This window comes from Daphnia pulex, chromosome 8, assembly GCF_021134715.1.
Source record: "Daphnia pulex isolate KAP4 chromosome 8, ASM2113471v1".
Lineage (NCBI taxonomy): Eukaryota > Metazoa > Arthropoda > Branchiopoda > Diplostraca > Daphniidae > Daphnia > Daphnia pulex.
Genome location: NC_060024.1, coordinates 11,695,384 through 11,709,535, shown reverse-complemented (window position 1 = coordinate 11,709,535; position 14,152 = coordinate 11,695,384). Strand labels below are relative to the sequence as shown.

General features: G+C 41.4%; 4 protein-coding genes across 6 annotated transcripts in view; 1 reads left to right on the top strand and 3 right to left on the bottom strand.

Annotated features, from left to right (window-relative positions):
* The window catches only part of LOC124199900, a 102,355-nt gene extending 98,833 nt beyond the window's left edge, over positions 1 to 3,522 (bottom strand). The window contains exons 1-4 of one of the 2 annotated variants that reach the window (XM_046595929.1): positions 2,855 to 3,522; positions 2,648 to 2,790; positions 2,401 to 2,587; positions 616 to 2,315 (exon numbers count right to left, since the gene is read on the bottom strand). In XM_046595929.1, the coding sequence (XP_046451885.1) occupies positions 616 to 882 (267 nt within the window). In that variant the 5' untranslated portion in view covers positions 883 to 2,315; positions 2,401 to 2,587; positions 2,648 to 2,790; positions 2,855 to 3,522. The remainder of the gene's footprint in view (positions 1 to 615; positions 2,316 to 2,400; positions 2,588 to 2,647; positions 2,791 to 2,854) is intronic. The other variant, XM_046595930.1, reaches the window with a different exon arrangement.
* LOC124200629 (F-box only protein 22-like) lies at positions 1,992 to 3,096 on the bottom strand. Its single transcript, XM_046596896.1, has 5 exons — positions 3,040 to 3,096; positions 2,855 to 2,968; positions 2,663 to 2,790; positions 2,401 to 2,587; positions 1,992 to 2,315 (listed from the first exon to the last, which is right to left on the bottom strand). Exons 1-5 carry the CDS (start codon positions 3,094 to 3,096, stop codon positions 1,992 to 1,994), a joined length of 810 nt encoding a protein of 269 aa, XP_046452852.1.
* Positions 3,523 to 5,834: 2,312 nt separating the features above from the next.
* On the top strand, positions 5,835 to 10,877 carry LOC124199901 (regulator of nonsense transcripts 2-like). Of its 2 annotated transcripts, XM_046595937.1 has the most exons (17): positions 5,835 to 6,046; positions 6,129 to 6,521; positions 6,577 to 6,918; positions 6,982 to 7,371; positions 7,430 to 7,523; positions 7,588 to 7,756; positions 7,823 to 7,970; positions 8,033 to 8,251; positions 8,317 to 8,814; positions 8,890 to 9,069; positions 9,135 to 9,326; positions 9,391 to 9,453; positions 9,522 to 9,659; positions 9,720 to 9,909; positions 9,972 to 10,210; positions 10,276 to 10,368; positions 10,457 to 10,877. In XM_046595937.1, exons 1-17 carry the CDS (start codon positions 5,972 to 5,974, stop codon positions 10,568 to 10,570), a joined length of 3,537 nt encoding a protein of 1,178 aa, XP_046451893.1. In that variant the 5' UTR covers positions 5,835 to 5,971; the 3' UTR covers positions 10,571 to 10,877. The 2 variants fall into 2 exon arrangements, with proteins under 2 accessions (XP_046451893.1, XP_046451892.1); XM_046595936.1 differs by having other exon boundaries at positions 5,843 to 6,046; positions 9,522 to 9,909.
* On the bottom strand, positions 10,390 to 13,904 carry LOC124199903 (cationic amino acid transporter 2-like). Its single transcript, XM_046595941.1, has 14 exons — positions 13,362 to 13,904; positions 13,179 to 13,280; positions 12,977 to 13,105; positions 12,744 to 12,899; positions 12,555 to 12,659; positions 12,327 to 12,491; positions 12,128 to 12,252; positions 11,961 to 12,058; positions 11,841 to 11,880; positions 11,673 to 11,772; positions 11,278 to 11,586; positions 11,052 to 11,218; positions 10,883 to 10,991; positions 10,390 to 10,801 (listed from the first exon to the last, which is right to left on the bottom strand). Exons 1-14 carry the CDS (start codon positions 13,513 to 13,515, stop codon positions 10,710 to 10,712), a joined length of 1,851 nt encoding a protein of 616 aa, XP_046451897.1. The 5' UTR covers positions 13,516 to 13,904; the 3' UTR covers positions 10,390 to 10,709.
* Positions 13,905 to 14,152: the final 248 nt, after the last annotated feature.

The following is a 14,152-nucleotide window of genomic DNA, read 5'->3' as shown; positions in this document are numbered from 1 at the left end:
GACGACGACGCACCACCTGTCCTCTTTTGGGTTCATCCGTTCCATCCGCCCACTTCACGCTGTCACGGTCGCGATACTTTTATTTTCTTAATAATTTCCATAAAAAGAAAAACGGACCTTGAGAGTTGGACGGATGAGTAAACTGGGCGGAATGAAAGCTACCGCGTTTAGTCAATTAGACCAGATTCCTTCCAAATTTTGTACGACAGGTTCGTACGTTTGGAAACAAAACGAGATTTTAACTTTCTAAGTCTTCCAGTGACCATCTCGTTCTTCCCGACCCTGGGGGCAGGTTACCGCCCCATTATACGCACACAAACTCGGTTTACTCCCCTGTTCACTTTGGTTTCCATTTTTTGTTTTCGTCTGTTTGATTCATTGGCTTTGCACGAGCGAGAAAAAGAAGGAAAAATAAATGAACACTTTAGCCACCCAACGGGTGGCAATGGGTCCCGAGGCCAAATGATGAATGATTCCCGAATCATACCCATATCGCATCCGCTACACGGCCGACTATGGATGATGGCGAATCAACCAACTCGGCGATTGGCCATTCAACCGCGAAAAAAAGACGAACAACTACAGAAAATGATAAGGGTATAAAATTCCACTGACCGTGCGTTCGATTCCGTTGGGCAGGATGATGTGAAGAGTGACGGGACGTGATCGTCTCAACTGCTGGGGCCACCATTGCCCGTTATTAGTGGCGACGCCAGCTCCTCCGCTGGCGCTGAAATCGGCGACGTCCACGTCGGTCCGAAATTTGGACTGGATGAAAGTCGGAACTTTGGCCACCGACATGCTGAGCCGACGAGAGATGCGCCGGCCCAGATTGCGAGGCGCTTCCGTCACCATCGCGCTCAAAACGTGATACTCCCTCATTTTCTTTTTTCCTTTACTTCAGGGGGGTGTTTTCTTTTTTCTTTTCAAAATATTCTTCTATTTATTCTCGATTGGGAATTTAGACGACCTTGTTACTATTCCGTCTCGACGTGCTGGATCAGGCACCATCCGGCAGCACGGGGGCACATCTCCTGGAAGGGGGAAAAAAAATAGGAAAACGTGTTGAATCCGTTCACGTCGTTTGTTTAAGTTTGTCACAAAACCAAAACACAAGTTTGGATTGTTTATATTAGTTCGTTGTTTGTTTCAATTGATTGATTTTTATTGGTTGCACGATTAATAGAAATCCAATCCACAAAATGGGGAAATGCATACGGTCACACTGTTTGGTGAGAACTAAGTAATAAGTCACGGATGAATCGCACGGACGAGAGAGAAAAATATACCAAGAGCGGGATTTTCACTGATCCAGAACAGCGAGAGTTCAGAGAGTACACAAGGGGTTGGAGGATTGATACCGAATGAAAACAACAGCAGTCACCGACACGACACACTCAATAGACACAACCTGCGTCTTCAACAGCTGCAAGTCGACTGAAGAAGCGCACTCTTGGGCTGGCCCCTCTCTCCCCCTCTTACGGTATGACTCGGTTGCGTCCGCTAGGAACTCAGTACAGAGGCGGGTTCTGGTCTTCCTTTCATATGTACTTAAATTATTTCGTTCCTATGTACTTATTCTGTTCACAATACATTTTTTTTTCTTGTTTTGTTACATAATTAAATCTGGGTTTCCTACTTTTGTACAACAGTCTCTCTTAAGTGTGGGCTCGCTCTAGCACCGATCGTCAGCCAACCGGAACATTCATTCCATTGTGATTAATTCTGTTTTAACTATTTTCGCTGGTCTTTACCACCTCCTTCTTCCTCAAATGGAAAGAGTCAGAACTGCCTTCGGGCCTGTACCGCATAATTTATGATACACACATCAAACTTCCCGTTCTTTCCGTGAGAAGAGGAGACCACTGTCCACTTTTCGTCAGCTCTCTCTCCCTACTCTAGGCCGGTTCTCAAGGAAAACAAACCTTTTTTTTTAAATCTCTGCCTCTGTTTCGTCGAGTGTGTCTGGATCTAGTTGCTTGTAGAGGCTATTATTCGACAGGGAAGGAGATCAGGGTGAATGTGGTGGCATAAGAGTGAAGATATGTGGTTCGTGATTTTTTGGGAGCGCTAGGCAGGTTTGGTTGGAATGAATGAGGATTTGTCGGTGATGAAGATGGGCCGAGGCAAGTGATGCCAATTTCCCCGTTGCCGAAGAATCCCAGAAGCGGTGTGGTCGGGAAGTGTCTGCGGAAGATTCCAGATTCGACTCCAGACCGGCCATGGAGGTGGGTACCTCTGGCTACGCAGGCTACCATGAAGCCGATGCTCCTCGTCTTCTGGCTGGGAGATGTGACTACATGTTTTTCCTTCAACTGTTCCAAACCGAAAATGCACGTTTTTGATTTGATATGATTAATCAGGGATATTTTCTTATGTGATTTTTTGCCGCCGTCTCACCTGAAGGATTACTCGTTCAATATCAGAATCAGTGGTGGCATCAGGTGGAACGATGATTGAATTGGCGATAACATTGGGGCCGCAGAAAACAAGCCCAGTGATGCCATACTCTCGATCACCGTCTACCACATCCGGATGGACGGCTGCCTCTACAAATCCACCACCAATGGCTACATTCTGGTTTCTTCTAGTTATACAAGTGTGATAAAATTAATATTTGTTCAAACAAAGAAAATAACAAGAATACCTGTCTTGAAAATACCGGCAAATTGCTTCAATACATTTTGATTCTTTGAAAGCATCAGTACCTAATAATACAAGGCACTTTACTTGATCATCATCTTTAATATTCAGCAGAGGTCCAACATCTTCTGGTTGACTAGTTATCGCCTACAGAAAGAATGAAACAGTTGATACGAATAAATTTCTCAAAAATATGGTAAATCACAATGACCTTGCCAAACTTCTTCATCTTCTGCCTATCAAGGTAGAAATTTCGTATTGACAAAGAGGGAATGTCAGGTATGAGTATCAGGCCGTACCCATCTCCATCTTCAGTTTCATTAGTCTGTAGAGAAGGAGTTGAGGTGACAACACCATTTGCTATACCTCCAACAATAACACAGTCAGATGGCATACTTTTTCTGAGATAATGCAACAATCTATACTCTGTGCACCTCCCAAAATGAGAACCATTGTGCCCGTCCAAGTTCAGTTCGGGGAGAGGTGGTGGTATTTCTGCCAACCCTTCATGAGTCAGAAACACAAAACAGAGACAGGGCTGACTTCTCATAATAGATATGAGGCTCTGAACACACGAATAATCTTCAAAGGACTCGTTATTTGCTGTACAATAGATCTGATTTCTTGATTTCTTGATAATTTTCGCGGTTTCATTCCAAGATTTGCATACAGTAGATGCTTTATTGAGTTGCAGAATATTGGGTAAACTTTGCAAAACAGCTTTAGTGATACCATATTCAAGCAACGGCGACGTTCTCTCTTCGCCATCAGATTTATTTGCCATTTCCAATAGAATTTTTCATTGAAACTTGAATCAGAAAAACATCACGTAAGCCACTTTCCCGGTTTCCCTTCCTCCGAAAAGAAAATGAGACTAAACAGAATCTTCTTCTTCAACCAGATGTGATGGCAATTTCGGCGCTATTTTGAATTGTTTTGTTTGTGCTGCATAAACAAAGTATATAATGAAATTTATGACATTGTTCATTTTATTCTATAATCGTAAATAAAAGAACGAGGCCCTGCTACTATGTTTCCCTTCGTTTTTGACAGAAAATTTTCCTTTGAAGAATTTTCCTGTCCGATGCTGTTGTACAAGCTTTTCGTATATCTGTTGAGACATGGAAACCCTCTTTCTTCTTGGTCGATTGTTCCTTGTCATCATATCAAAAACTTGGTTTAGTTTCCACACACTTGCGTGAAATCGTTGGCAGACAGGTCACGAATGTATAAATAGTCGCACGTAATGTGTACGACGCTAAGAATTCATGATCGCGTTACCTGCAAACACTGTACTATATTATTAAAGATGAGTTGCTGTATTGTCTTCTTTATCTGCTGGTGTCGACAGGTTTTTTTATTCGGCTAGATTTTACAGTTCCCTGTGTACGTGTACACCAAAGAACAGAATGATCTTAATACAGGTTCTTCTTCAAGTGCCACGCAAATACAAGGGAAATAACTGCCACTCATCAAAAAGTATTTTACCGCATATTCTATGAAAAATGCGGAAAGCATGCACATCCCCTTCACAAAGGAATGTCAACTTTCGCCATTCATTGTGCTGAAAAATTGAAGCCCAGCAGTAAATGTCTACAACAACAAAAACGACGGTGGCTTTCTCCACAAGTAGTTTGATTTGTGTATACGAGATGACTGGGCCCTCATGACATGGCTCTTTTCAAATACTTTCACGTAGACACATCCTGTGCAGTTTATCGTGCTGATATGATTGGGTTCGTGCCCAATACTACGGAACCATTGTAAGACCATCGACCGACTTTCGGCCAGGGTACCACCGGGCAGGCACCACCCAGTATGTATATGTTCTTATGGGATGAACAAAGTTCTAAATCTCATCATTGTCATTTCAGTTATAGCTCGAACGGAGGGAAGCGCTTCTTGCAAAATGTTTGGTCGAAATCTCGCCCTGATTTCGAAGCGGTTCTCACCGAGGACCTAAAAAGATGGACCGTGCTCCAATTGCTAGGTCAGCAATGTTGTTACTGAATTAATAACAAAAGCACACAATAAGTATATCAAGAGACGATTCGGAACGCCCATTCCGCAAGTGTCTGGAGTTGTTTATTCAACCGCAGGGCAGTAGATTCTACAAACTACTTCCTGGAAAAATGTGGTGTATGTTTGAGCGTACAGTCATCAACAAAAGTTTTATTTTGTGACAACGACAATTTTACCCCATTTCACATTGTGAACGGAGTAGAAGGGATTCCCAAAGGACACAGAACAACAGGATATTAAGAAAACATGTAATAAGATTTCATATTTTTCTTTTTTTTTTACTACCGTTTAGCGGTTAAGCGTTTGTAACCAAGACTAGAAAGTCATGCATTAGTTGTCTGTATAGCGAGTGGTTGCTATATGTGAAAGTAGTTTGCTGCTTTACATGCATTTATTCAGTTTTGCATAGATTTAACTTTAAGTGCTCGAGGAACCATAAGGAGAGAATGTGAATTGCACACAGGTCTAGTAAGAATAATTTTTATATAAAAATCATTAAAATATAAAATATTTAGCTGTTCTTTTTTTGTATTGTTCAAAGAATACATAAACATAATCGATGCTCATGTTGCTTCTTCTAGCTTCCAGATTGCTCATCGCAACATAGAAACGATTTTTTTTCGACGCCATGCAACGCAAATTATTAATTATCATTATTAGTAGCCTACTATCACAATCGTTAGCAACCGCTCGGAATGATTCATTGGTCATGACATTGAGTTTCTATATAAAATTACTTTTCCCATTAAATTAACAGCGCACGCCATTCCCTGCATCCGAATTACGTGCCATTCTTCTTTTTAGATTTTAAAGATATTTCAAAACTTTCGAAGCAGGTTGGTCCGAGAGGGGAACTCCCAAACGCAGCCATATAAATATTAGATCGGGATTCGCAAGGAAAAACAGAGATAAAGAAATGAATCAGAAACAACTTTCTTTCTGGATTGGATGGATTAGATGTCGAAAGTGATGTTTCCCCTCCCCCCAAATCCCCAATTAAGAAACACAAAAACACATAAGAAATGTAATATTTACATAGATATTAATTCTTGGTAGGATTCTGGTATTTTCATTAAAGTTTCATTGGAAATGTTATAAAATTTATTTTCCACTTTTTTCCAACGCAATTTGATTTTTATCACATCTAAGTTTGGCAACGGCGCTGTATTTTGTAACACAAATATTTTGTCTGCTTGAGTCGAAGAAGCGATTTTGTTTTTTTCCTGGGTTACTACGTTAAACAAAACATATCGGTTCTCCATACTAAAATTAATTTCCAGTTGGTTGAATATTTTTTTTATTTAAAATGGATTCTACCTCTGAGCTACCTGATGACTGTTCTCTTGTATTGGATGAAGAAGAGAAAGAATCCTTAGCCTTGGTAAGTTGTAATCAGGAGACCATAACAACATGTTGAGACTGATTGATGTGTACACCATATTTACCTTTTTTATTTTCATTAGAAAAATTTCAAAGAAGCAATAGCAGAAATTGAGGGTCATTTTACTCATAAAGCAAAGCTTCGTAGTAGGATTCATGCAACAATTCAAAATCGTCCAGAAGAATCCCATTTTTCGAAATTAGATTCAAGCATTAAAAAGAATACAGCATTTGTAAGAAAGCTCAAGAACTTTACAGAAGCTCAAAAAGAAAGCATTTTGAAGGACATCAACACATTGAACCTGACCAAATACATCAGTGAAGTTGCCAATGCAATTGTTGAAGCAAAATTAAAAATGACAGATATCGCCAGCATTCTGCAAGTGTGTGTTGTCCTTCACGAGAAATATGTTGACTTTGCCCCCCAAATTCTAGAAGCATGGCAAAAAGTGCTTTCCTTGAAGAAAGATGAAAAGGTATACCCTAGCATATTTTTATCATAATCCTATTGAAACACGTTTTTTTTTGTAGATTTCAAATCCCAGTAAGATGAGAGTCGATGTCCGATTCTATGCGGATTTGATATCGTGCGGAGTTTTGACCCCTAAAGAAGGTCTTCCTTTACTCGGTAGTTTTCTTACCAATTTGATTCATGGCGACAAGGAAGAACATAACAGCGCCACCATCATTCTTGCTTTCTGCAAGTTTTGCGGGGAGGACTACGCAGGTCTCGTTTCTCAAAAATTGCTGAACGATGCTGAACGCTTCAAAATAGCTGTTCCAACGAGCAACTGGTTGCCAGCTGACAAACGCCAAAATGTTAGAAACCTCCTGCGTGAATATTATACGTCTCTTTGTAAACATCTTACTCAGGTTAGATTCATTAGTTTGATTCCATCTCCTAGAAAGGACGTCCGTTAATTTTTTAAATATCAGGATCACAAAGAACTTCAAAACTTCGAGAGACAAAATCGGCGGATCTTACAAACGAAAGGAGAATTAAGCAACGAAAGAAAAGAAAAGCAGGAGATTTTGAATCAAAGTTTTACAAAACTTTTGAACATGACCCAACAATTTGCTGACATCTTGGCTGAGGAGTTACCCGAGCTTCGACAAGATCTAAGTCCCAGAGACGAAGAGTGTTCTGTGCTGGAGCTGTGCGAGAACATGTCAGATCAGGCACGCGAAACTCTCAATGAACTTCTGTGGGAGAACGAGGAAGGGCGACAGTTCTACGAAAGTCTTCCTAATCTGAGCGTTTATCTCCCCAACTTGATTCCCAAAGTCACCGCAGAAACTCTGCCTCCTCCCGATCCCGTCGAACAGGTACGAACGTAATCCATGTTTTTAATTTGTGTTGAATGTTAATTTATTGTTGTACTAGATGATTGATATCGAAAAAGAAGCGAAAGAAATAGAAGAAGGCGAGCAAGTCAAAGATGAAGGCGATGAAGATATCAAACCTGCCGAGTTAGAAGGTATTATATTGGTTATTGCTTTATATTTCCCTTTCAATTTTTACGGTCGTTACCTTCTAAATAGATGAAAAAGAGGATGCAGATGTTCCAGTCAGTCTTCAATCAAATAAAGTGCTACTGGATAGTTTTCTTACCACTCTGACAGCTTGCGTCAACCGTGAAATGATCGACTCAGCTGCCATTGAGTTTTCTACAAATCTAAACACAAAACACAATCGCAAGAAACTCGTTAGGTAAACCCCCCAAAAATTGAAATAATAATCGAATTATCCTTTAATGTTATATTTTTTTACACCTAGGGCTCTATTTACTGTACAGCGAACTCGATTGGATCTCTTGCCGTTCTACTCTCGACTGGTGGCCACTTTGCATCCGTACATCCCTGAAGTTGCGACAGATTTGTGTAACTTCCTCAGACAAGACTTCAAATATCATGTTCGGAAAAAGGTTAGTTTTTAAACTTGTTTATGATTAATGTTGTAAGCTTACTATTACTTATTGTTATTTAGGATCAAATCAATATCGAGACCAAGGTGAAAATTGTTCGTTTCATAGGCGAGCTAACGAAATTCGGCATGTACCCACGCGCAGATGCACTGCAATGTTTTAAACAGCTTTTGCTAAACTTTGCCCATCATTACATTGAAATGACTTGCCATCTGCTTGAGACGTGCGGACGATTCCTGCTTCACCAGCCAGATTCCCATCAGCGCACAAAAGTCTACTTGGTACACGGATTAACTCTTTTCTGGTATAAAGTTTTGCAATAATAATTCCCAATATTTGATAAAAGGATCAAATGATGCGAAAGAAATCGATGTTGGCGTCGGACTCGCGCTATCTGACGATGATTGAGAATGCTTACTACCAAGTCGTTCCCGTGGATAGCAGTGCTAGGAGTAGTCACATCAAAATCCGTCCTCCGCTCCATCAATACATCCGCCAACTTCTTTTTGTTGAGCTTGGAAACAAAGGATCTACAAATAAGATCCTCAAACAACTTAGAAAGCTCAACTGGAAAGATCCTGAAGTAGCATCTTATGCTGTTCGCTGTTTAACTTCAGCGTGGAAGGTCAAGTTTCCTAACATTCGTACATTAGCTGGGGTCGTGGCCGAGTTGACACTCTATCAGGAATTCGTTGGTCACCGGATAGTCGATGCCGTTTTGGAGGATATAAGATGGAGTTTAGAGTTTCCCATATCGAAATTCAATCAAAGGCGCGTGAGCATGGCAAAATATCTGGCCGAGCTCTACAACTACCGCATGGTTGAATCATCGGTCGTCTTCAAAGTATTGCACATTATTTAATTTGTTTTTTCTATTTTACCAGCAACTAAAATTGCTGACATAAAAAAATATCTGCAGGTTCTGTACACTTGCATCACGTTCGCAGTCAGTTTCGATTATAATATCGAATCGGATTTGGATCAACCAGATAACCTTATGCGTTTACGATTAGTCTTGACTATCCTTGACACATGCGGAGTCTTTTTCAGTTCGGGATTGTCTAAAAAACGGTTGGACTATTACCTGGTTTATCTGCAGGTAACTAATGCTTAGCTGTCATAGTCTGTTTACAGTTTTGATTAATGGCGACCTTTTGTGTTTAGTACTACTATTTGTTCAAAAGATCTTTGCCGATCTGGACTGATGACAATCCATTTCCAGTAGCAATTGATTTTGGCATTAAGGACATGCTGTTGACCCTGCGTCCGAAATTGAAAGCTTATAAAACCCTGCAAGAAGCTGCCGATGCAGTGGAAAATCTGGAGAAGGAACTGATGAATAAACTTTCACAAGCTGTAACTATCCATACTTTGTGGATTTTGAATTTAAAATTAAACCTTGTGTCGTTATGTTTCTTAGATGCCAGAATTGCAGATGGACGTGGTACTTGCTGATGATACCTTGGCCTGCATCGAAGAAGAGGTAATGTTCAATAGGAACTTAAGCAAAGAAAAAATTAAAATTATTGGAAATTGTTTTATTTAAAAAAGGATATGGAGGAAGGCGAAGAAATGCGGGAATTGGACGACGACTCTATCAATGATGAGCAATCGCTTTCTCGTTCCATGTCTCAAATGACCACACGTGGTGAAACCACCCAACCGGACGAAGACACGCACAACGTCGAAGCAAGTGGAATTTGTAATGCTAGAAAATGGTTGGATGCTAATATGAGTCATTTGTTACAGGACGACCGCTGTGTGGTGACAGCACCTCGGAAAGCGCTTTGTCCCGAAGATGACGATTTCATGGCCGCTCTAGATCGTATGGTGGCCGAGAACATTCACGATGCATACACTCGCGGCAAGGAAGTCAGCAAACCACCTGCCGTCGATATTGCCATCCCTTGGCAGGTTAAGGCATCGCTCAAAAGACCTGGTGCGTTAAGAAAAAAAGGACCGAGCTGTTCATTTATTAATCAATCACTTGGCGCGTTGCAGATGGATCGGATAAAAATTTTCTGGGCGATTCCATTGGAGGTGAATTGGGAGGTGCCTTGGCAGTTGCTGAAGCTTCTTCTGCCTGTGCCGCCATCGCTTCGTCTCCTCCTTCAGCAGTCCATGACAATCCTACGGTGAATTTCTTCCTAATGACGCGTAAAGGCAATAAGCCACAGTTCAAGAATCTGGCAGTGCCTTCGGACTCTGAACTTGCACAGAACCTACGGAATCGTGAAGAGGTACTGTCTTCCACTTGACTTTTTTAAATGACGGGGTTTAATTTCTATTCTGACTCGCGACACAGGCCGAAAAAGCGGAGAAGGAACGTGTCAAAAAGTTGACACTGGATTTCAATGAACGCCAGGAAGAAGAAGAGTTCCAGGATTTGTACGGCGGAGTAAGTGATGAAAAATGCAGAAAGTTCTCAATATTATTTATTGAAATACATTTGACTTGGAGTTACAACAAAATATTTATGTTTGTAGGTAAATCGTCCAGCTGTTCACAACGTCAATCGCGATCGCCGAGGTCGTTTCCAGCATCCCAAAGGCGTTCCGGACGCTGAGCTCATATTTGGAGGAGCGAGAAAGAATCGGTGAAATAATTCAGCCGTCCCCCAGGGGCGATGTTCAGAGTTTTGATTAGTTTTTTTGAGCAAATAAGTAAAATTAAAAGGGATCCAGAAATATCACGGAACAATCCACGGGTTGCGGAAGCGATGTACGACGAGACATAGGTTTATTTTACGTCATAATTGACGTCGTATTTTCCCTGCATACGTGTCTCTTCCTTGCTGTTTCGCCAGCCGTAAACAATGTAAACAGATAAACCTGACAGAAATGAAGCAAGCAAATAATTACTGTTTAAGTTCAATACAAGAATTGTTTGTTTTTTTTCCCTTTTCAACTTGCCTATGGCCATGTAAATGGAGTATTGAACCCAGGTAACCATCCTCATATTCACCATTAAATACGCATTGATCAAGATACTCAAAGCTGGCAGCAATGGAACTAGAGGGACCTAATTATATTTCAATTGATTAGATAAGCGAAATCTGATTTTGGGAGAGAAATATGGTACTTTGAATGCAAGCTGGTTGGGTGATTGCGGCAGTCGATGGATGGCCACCAGTGATATCAGTAAAATAGTTGTCAGACATCCAACTAAAGTTAGAGCCCACGTTTCCTTTTGCACGAGGTTATCCGCCGTGTAAGAGAGACTGAGGCTAAGTGCGATTGCAACCAGTACTATAGATAATTAATAGATAATTAATAAAATCTTCTATAAAGAAATTAGTGGGAAATACCGTAAACAACAGTGAGCCAGGAAGCAACTTTGCCGCTGAATCCGGTTGGTAGACGTCCACGTTGAACGAAAATCTGTCTCAACACTGTCTGGCTTTCAACTGAGGAATCGGACACGTAACGAATTTGGTTCTGGGCAACGCCGGCCAAGAGTCCGGTCACTTCGCCACTCTCCGACGCTGTAGTTATGTTCTCTTCCGGCTGATAGCGTAAAACGATGATGCACGCGGCGACTAAAGCGAAGGCGAACAGAGTGGCCAGCGCCATCAGATCCACCAGATCTTGCAAGTTAAATAGGCAGGCAAACAAAGCTGTGACAAAACAAACCCGACACGTTTAAACTTAACTATTTTTTGCGCAATCGAAGGAAAGGATTTAATTTAAAGACGATATATACCTGCCGCTGTTCCAGAAACAACGGTGGCGATTGTAGGGGTCAGAGTTTTAAAGTTGATTCGTGCGAGCACTTTAAACAAAAGTCCATCCTCTGCCATGGCCTAAATCAATTCAATTTCTCATTTAGTAATTGTAATATTATTTGATTATTAATTAGTTTCAAACTTACGTAAACGATACGGGGCAACGGGAACAAAGCGCCCACCAAACTTTAAAAACAAAAAACAAATTGAAATGGGTTTGTTACGTTATTGTTCACCATCAGAAAAATTCCCATAGTTAATATGACCTGGTAGATAGACCGAAAAGCGTTCCAATGCTAACTACCCAACGGGCAACGGGCCAGCCCAGTTGTTCAAAAGCATAAGGGATCGGAGTGTCAATATCCTGTCAAAAATAAATAAAGGAAGAAATGATAAGGATATGCAAATGACTCAAAAGTTGTCGAGATCATACTTGAAGGTAATAAGGCCAGATGAGCGTCAAGACGGCAGCCATGGCCGAATAGGCGACGAAAACAACACCCAAGCACATGCAGATGGCCAACGGAATGGTTCTCCTTGGATTCTGGGCTTCCTCGCCTGTACACAAATCGATCGATTTTTAAACTTAATTCAGTTTTTAAGGTTAGAATTTAAATCTGATGAGTACATACTAGCAGTGGCAATGGTATCGAATCCCTGGAAACCAAAGAAACAAGTGGCAGCTCCGGCAATGATGCCTTTAAATCCAAAGGGCAAGAAGCCACCGGATCCTGCCTTCTCTCGAATGGTGGGATCTTCGATCTCTTCCGGTCTGATTTGCCAATTGTGGAAATCAACTGTTTGGGAAAAAGATTCATTGATTATTCACGTGTTATTTCCGGAATCAAATTACGCCGTACCTTTGAAGCATCCGCAGATGATGACGTACGAGACAATACACAAATTGCACATTGTGAAAATGTTGTTGAAACGAGTGGACTCTTTGACTCCCAAAGTCAAAATGGCTACAGTGCCAAATTGGACGAACAAAACAGTTAAAAATATAATGCGGCAAAGAATAACTGGAATCTGCAAAGTTTATCTTATACCTGTCAGAGTGAGGACGAGACCGAAAGCAAAGAGATCCGGATAGGACGCCAAGAACTCGACGCCCATGCTGAGATGTTCTCGGAAATAGTTTCGCATGGGGTTGCCCAACAGTTGATCAACGTATCCACTGTAGCCTCGAGCCACACTGCTCGTACCTGATGGGTAAATAGGTGATATTAAACGTATAAATGACTATACAATCGCTTTCGACTGTCTCGAAAGAAATTTATACTCAGCACAAATTCCAAGATGAGATTCCAGCCCATTAAGAAGGCCAGCCCTTCGCCCAGCGTGACGTAACAATAGACGTAAGCCGATCCGCAGCTGGGAACACGAGCTCCGAACTCTGCGAAACACAAACCTGGGCAAACATCGATCAAGGTTAAATAATAATAAAAAATTTCGTCTGATTGGTTACGAAAACAAACATTTACCGGCTAATAGCGAAGCCACGGCTGCGATAAAGAACGAGAGAATGACAGCAGGACCGGCCTGTGTTTTAGCCACTGTTCCAGCTAGAACGTAAATTCCAATACCTGCAAAAATTGGTTTTGGTTATTATTGACTGAATTAAAATAAAATAAAAATTGTTACAATCAAATGAAAACGTGAATTACCTAGTGTACTGCCGACCCCCAGGGCCGTCAGATCCCACACCGTGAGAACTCTGGCCAATTGGCTGGTGTTGAGCTCGAGAGATTCACGAGCCATTGACTTTCGTCTGAAGAGGCGAGTCAGGACACCCGAAATCACGTTACGCGAGAAACTCATTTTCCAATGTCTGTTTGATTGAAGGCCAACACAAGAGACGATCCTGACCAAGACACTCGCAGAAACCAACACACAAACAAATGCAACAGGACAAAATTCCAACTTTTTGGATGGGATGCAACCGAATACCGCCCCAGCTTTTTCTTTTCGGCGATTATTACTGATTGGTGTATCTTTTCTTTCGGTTTTGTCAGGACAAAAATAACAGTCAAATAAACGGGGCGAAAAAAAAAGATGAAGAAGAAATGGGGAGTGATTTCTGGGCGCAGCCGACTAGGCCAATAGCAGAGTACCGTGTGACCCAGTGCTGAGACTGAGACGAGCTGTCACTTGGAATTCGACCTTATAAGACAAAAGAGTACGGCCTACAAAAGTGCAACTACACCAGACGACGACGAAAAGAAAAAATCCTGAAGGTCGCCGACGCCATTAATGTCTCAAAAACCACACACACGTGCGCCCGGGGCCGGCGCCGAAAAGGTCCTTATCAACTGTCAAAATGTTGTTCCTTATTTGGGTGGTCTGATGTGTGTTGGCAAACCGGAGACAACGCTCGTGTGTGTGCGCTAACTGTCGCTTGTTATTGTCGATGTCATTTGGGATAGAAAAAAGAGGATAACATCCCTACGCTTAATAA

Excerpts from the sequence above, each read along its gene's own strand:
- LOC124200629 (XM_046596896.1), bottom strand. The coding sequence starts at position 3,096 with ATGGTTCTCATTTTGGGAGGTGCACAGAGTATAGATTGTTGCATTATC. Across the intron at positions 2,588-2,662 it reads TGTATTGAAGCAATTTGCCG|AAGAAACCAGAATGTAGCCA; the intron begins GTATTTTCAAGA and ends TTGTATAACTAG. Across the intron at positions 2,316-2,400 it reads TTGAACGAGTAATCCTTCAG|TTGAAGGAAAAACATGTAGT; the intron begins GTGAGACGGCGG and ends GGTTTGGAACAG.
- LOC124199901 (XM_046595936.1), top strand. The coding sequence starts at position 5,972 with ATGGATTCTACCTCTGAGCTACCTGATGACTGTTCTCTTGTATTGGAT. Across the intron at positions 7,372-7,429 it reads CTCCCGATCCCGTCGAACAG|ATGATTGATATCGAAAAAGA; the intron begins GTACGAACGTAA and ends TTGTTGTACTAG. Across the intron at positions 8,815-8,889 it reads AATCATCGGTCGTCTTCAAA|GTTCTGTACACTTGCATCAC; the intron begins GTATTGCACATT and ends AAATATCTGCAG.
- LOC124199903 (XM_046595941.1), bottom strand. The coding sequence starts at position 13,515 with ATGAGTTTCTCGCGTAACGTGATTTCGGGTGTCCTGACTCGCCTCTTC. Across the intron at positions 12,253-12,326 it reads CGATACCATTGCCACTGCTA|GCGAGGAAGCCCAGAATCCA; the intron begins GTATGTACTCAT and ends ATTTGTGTACAG. Across the intron at positions 10,802-10,882 it reads CTCCATTTACATGGCCATAG|GTTTATCTGTTTACATTGTT; the intron begins GCAAGTTGAAAA and ends CATTTCTGTCAG.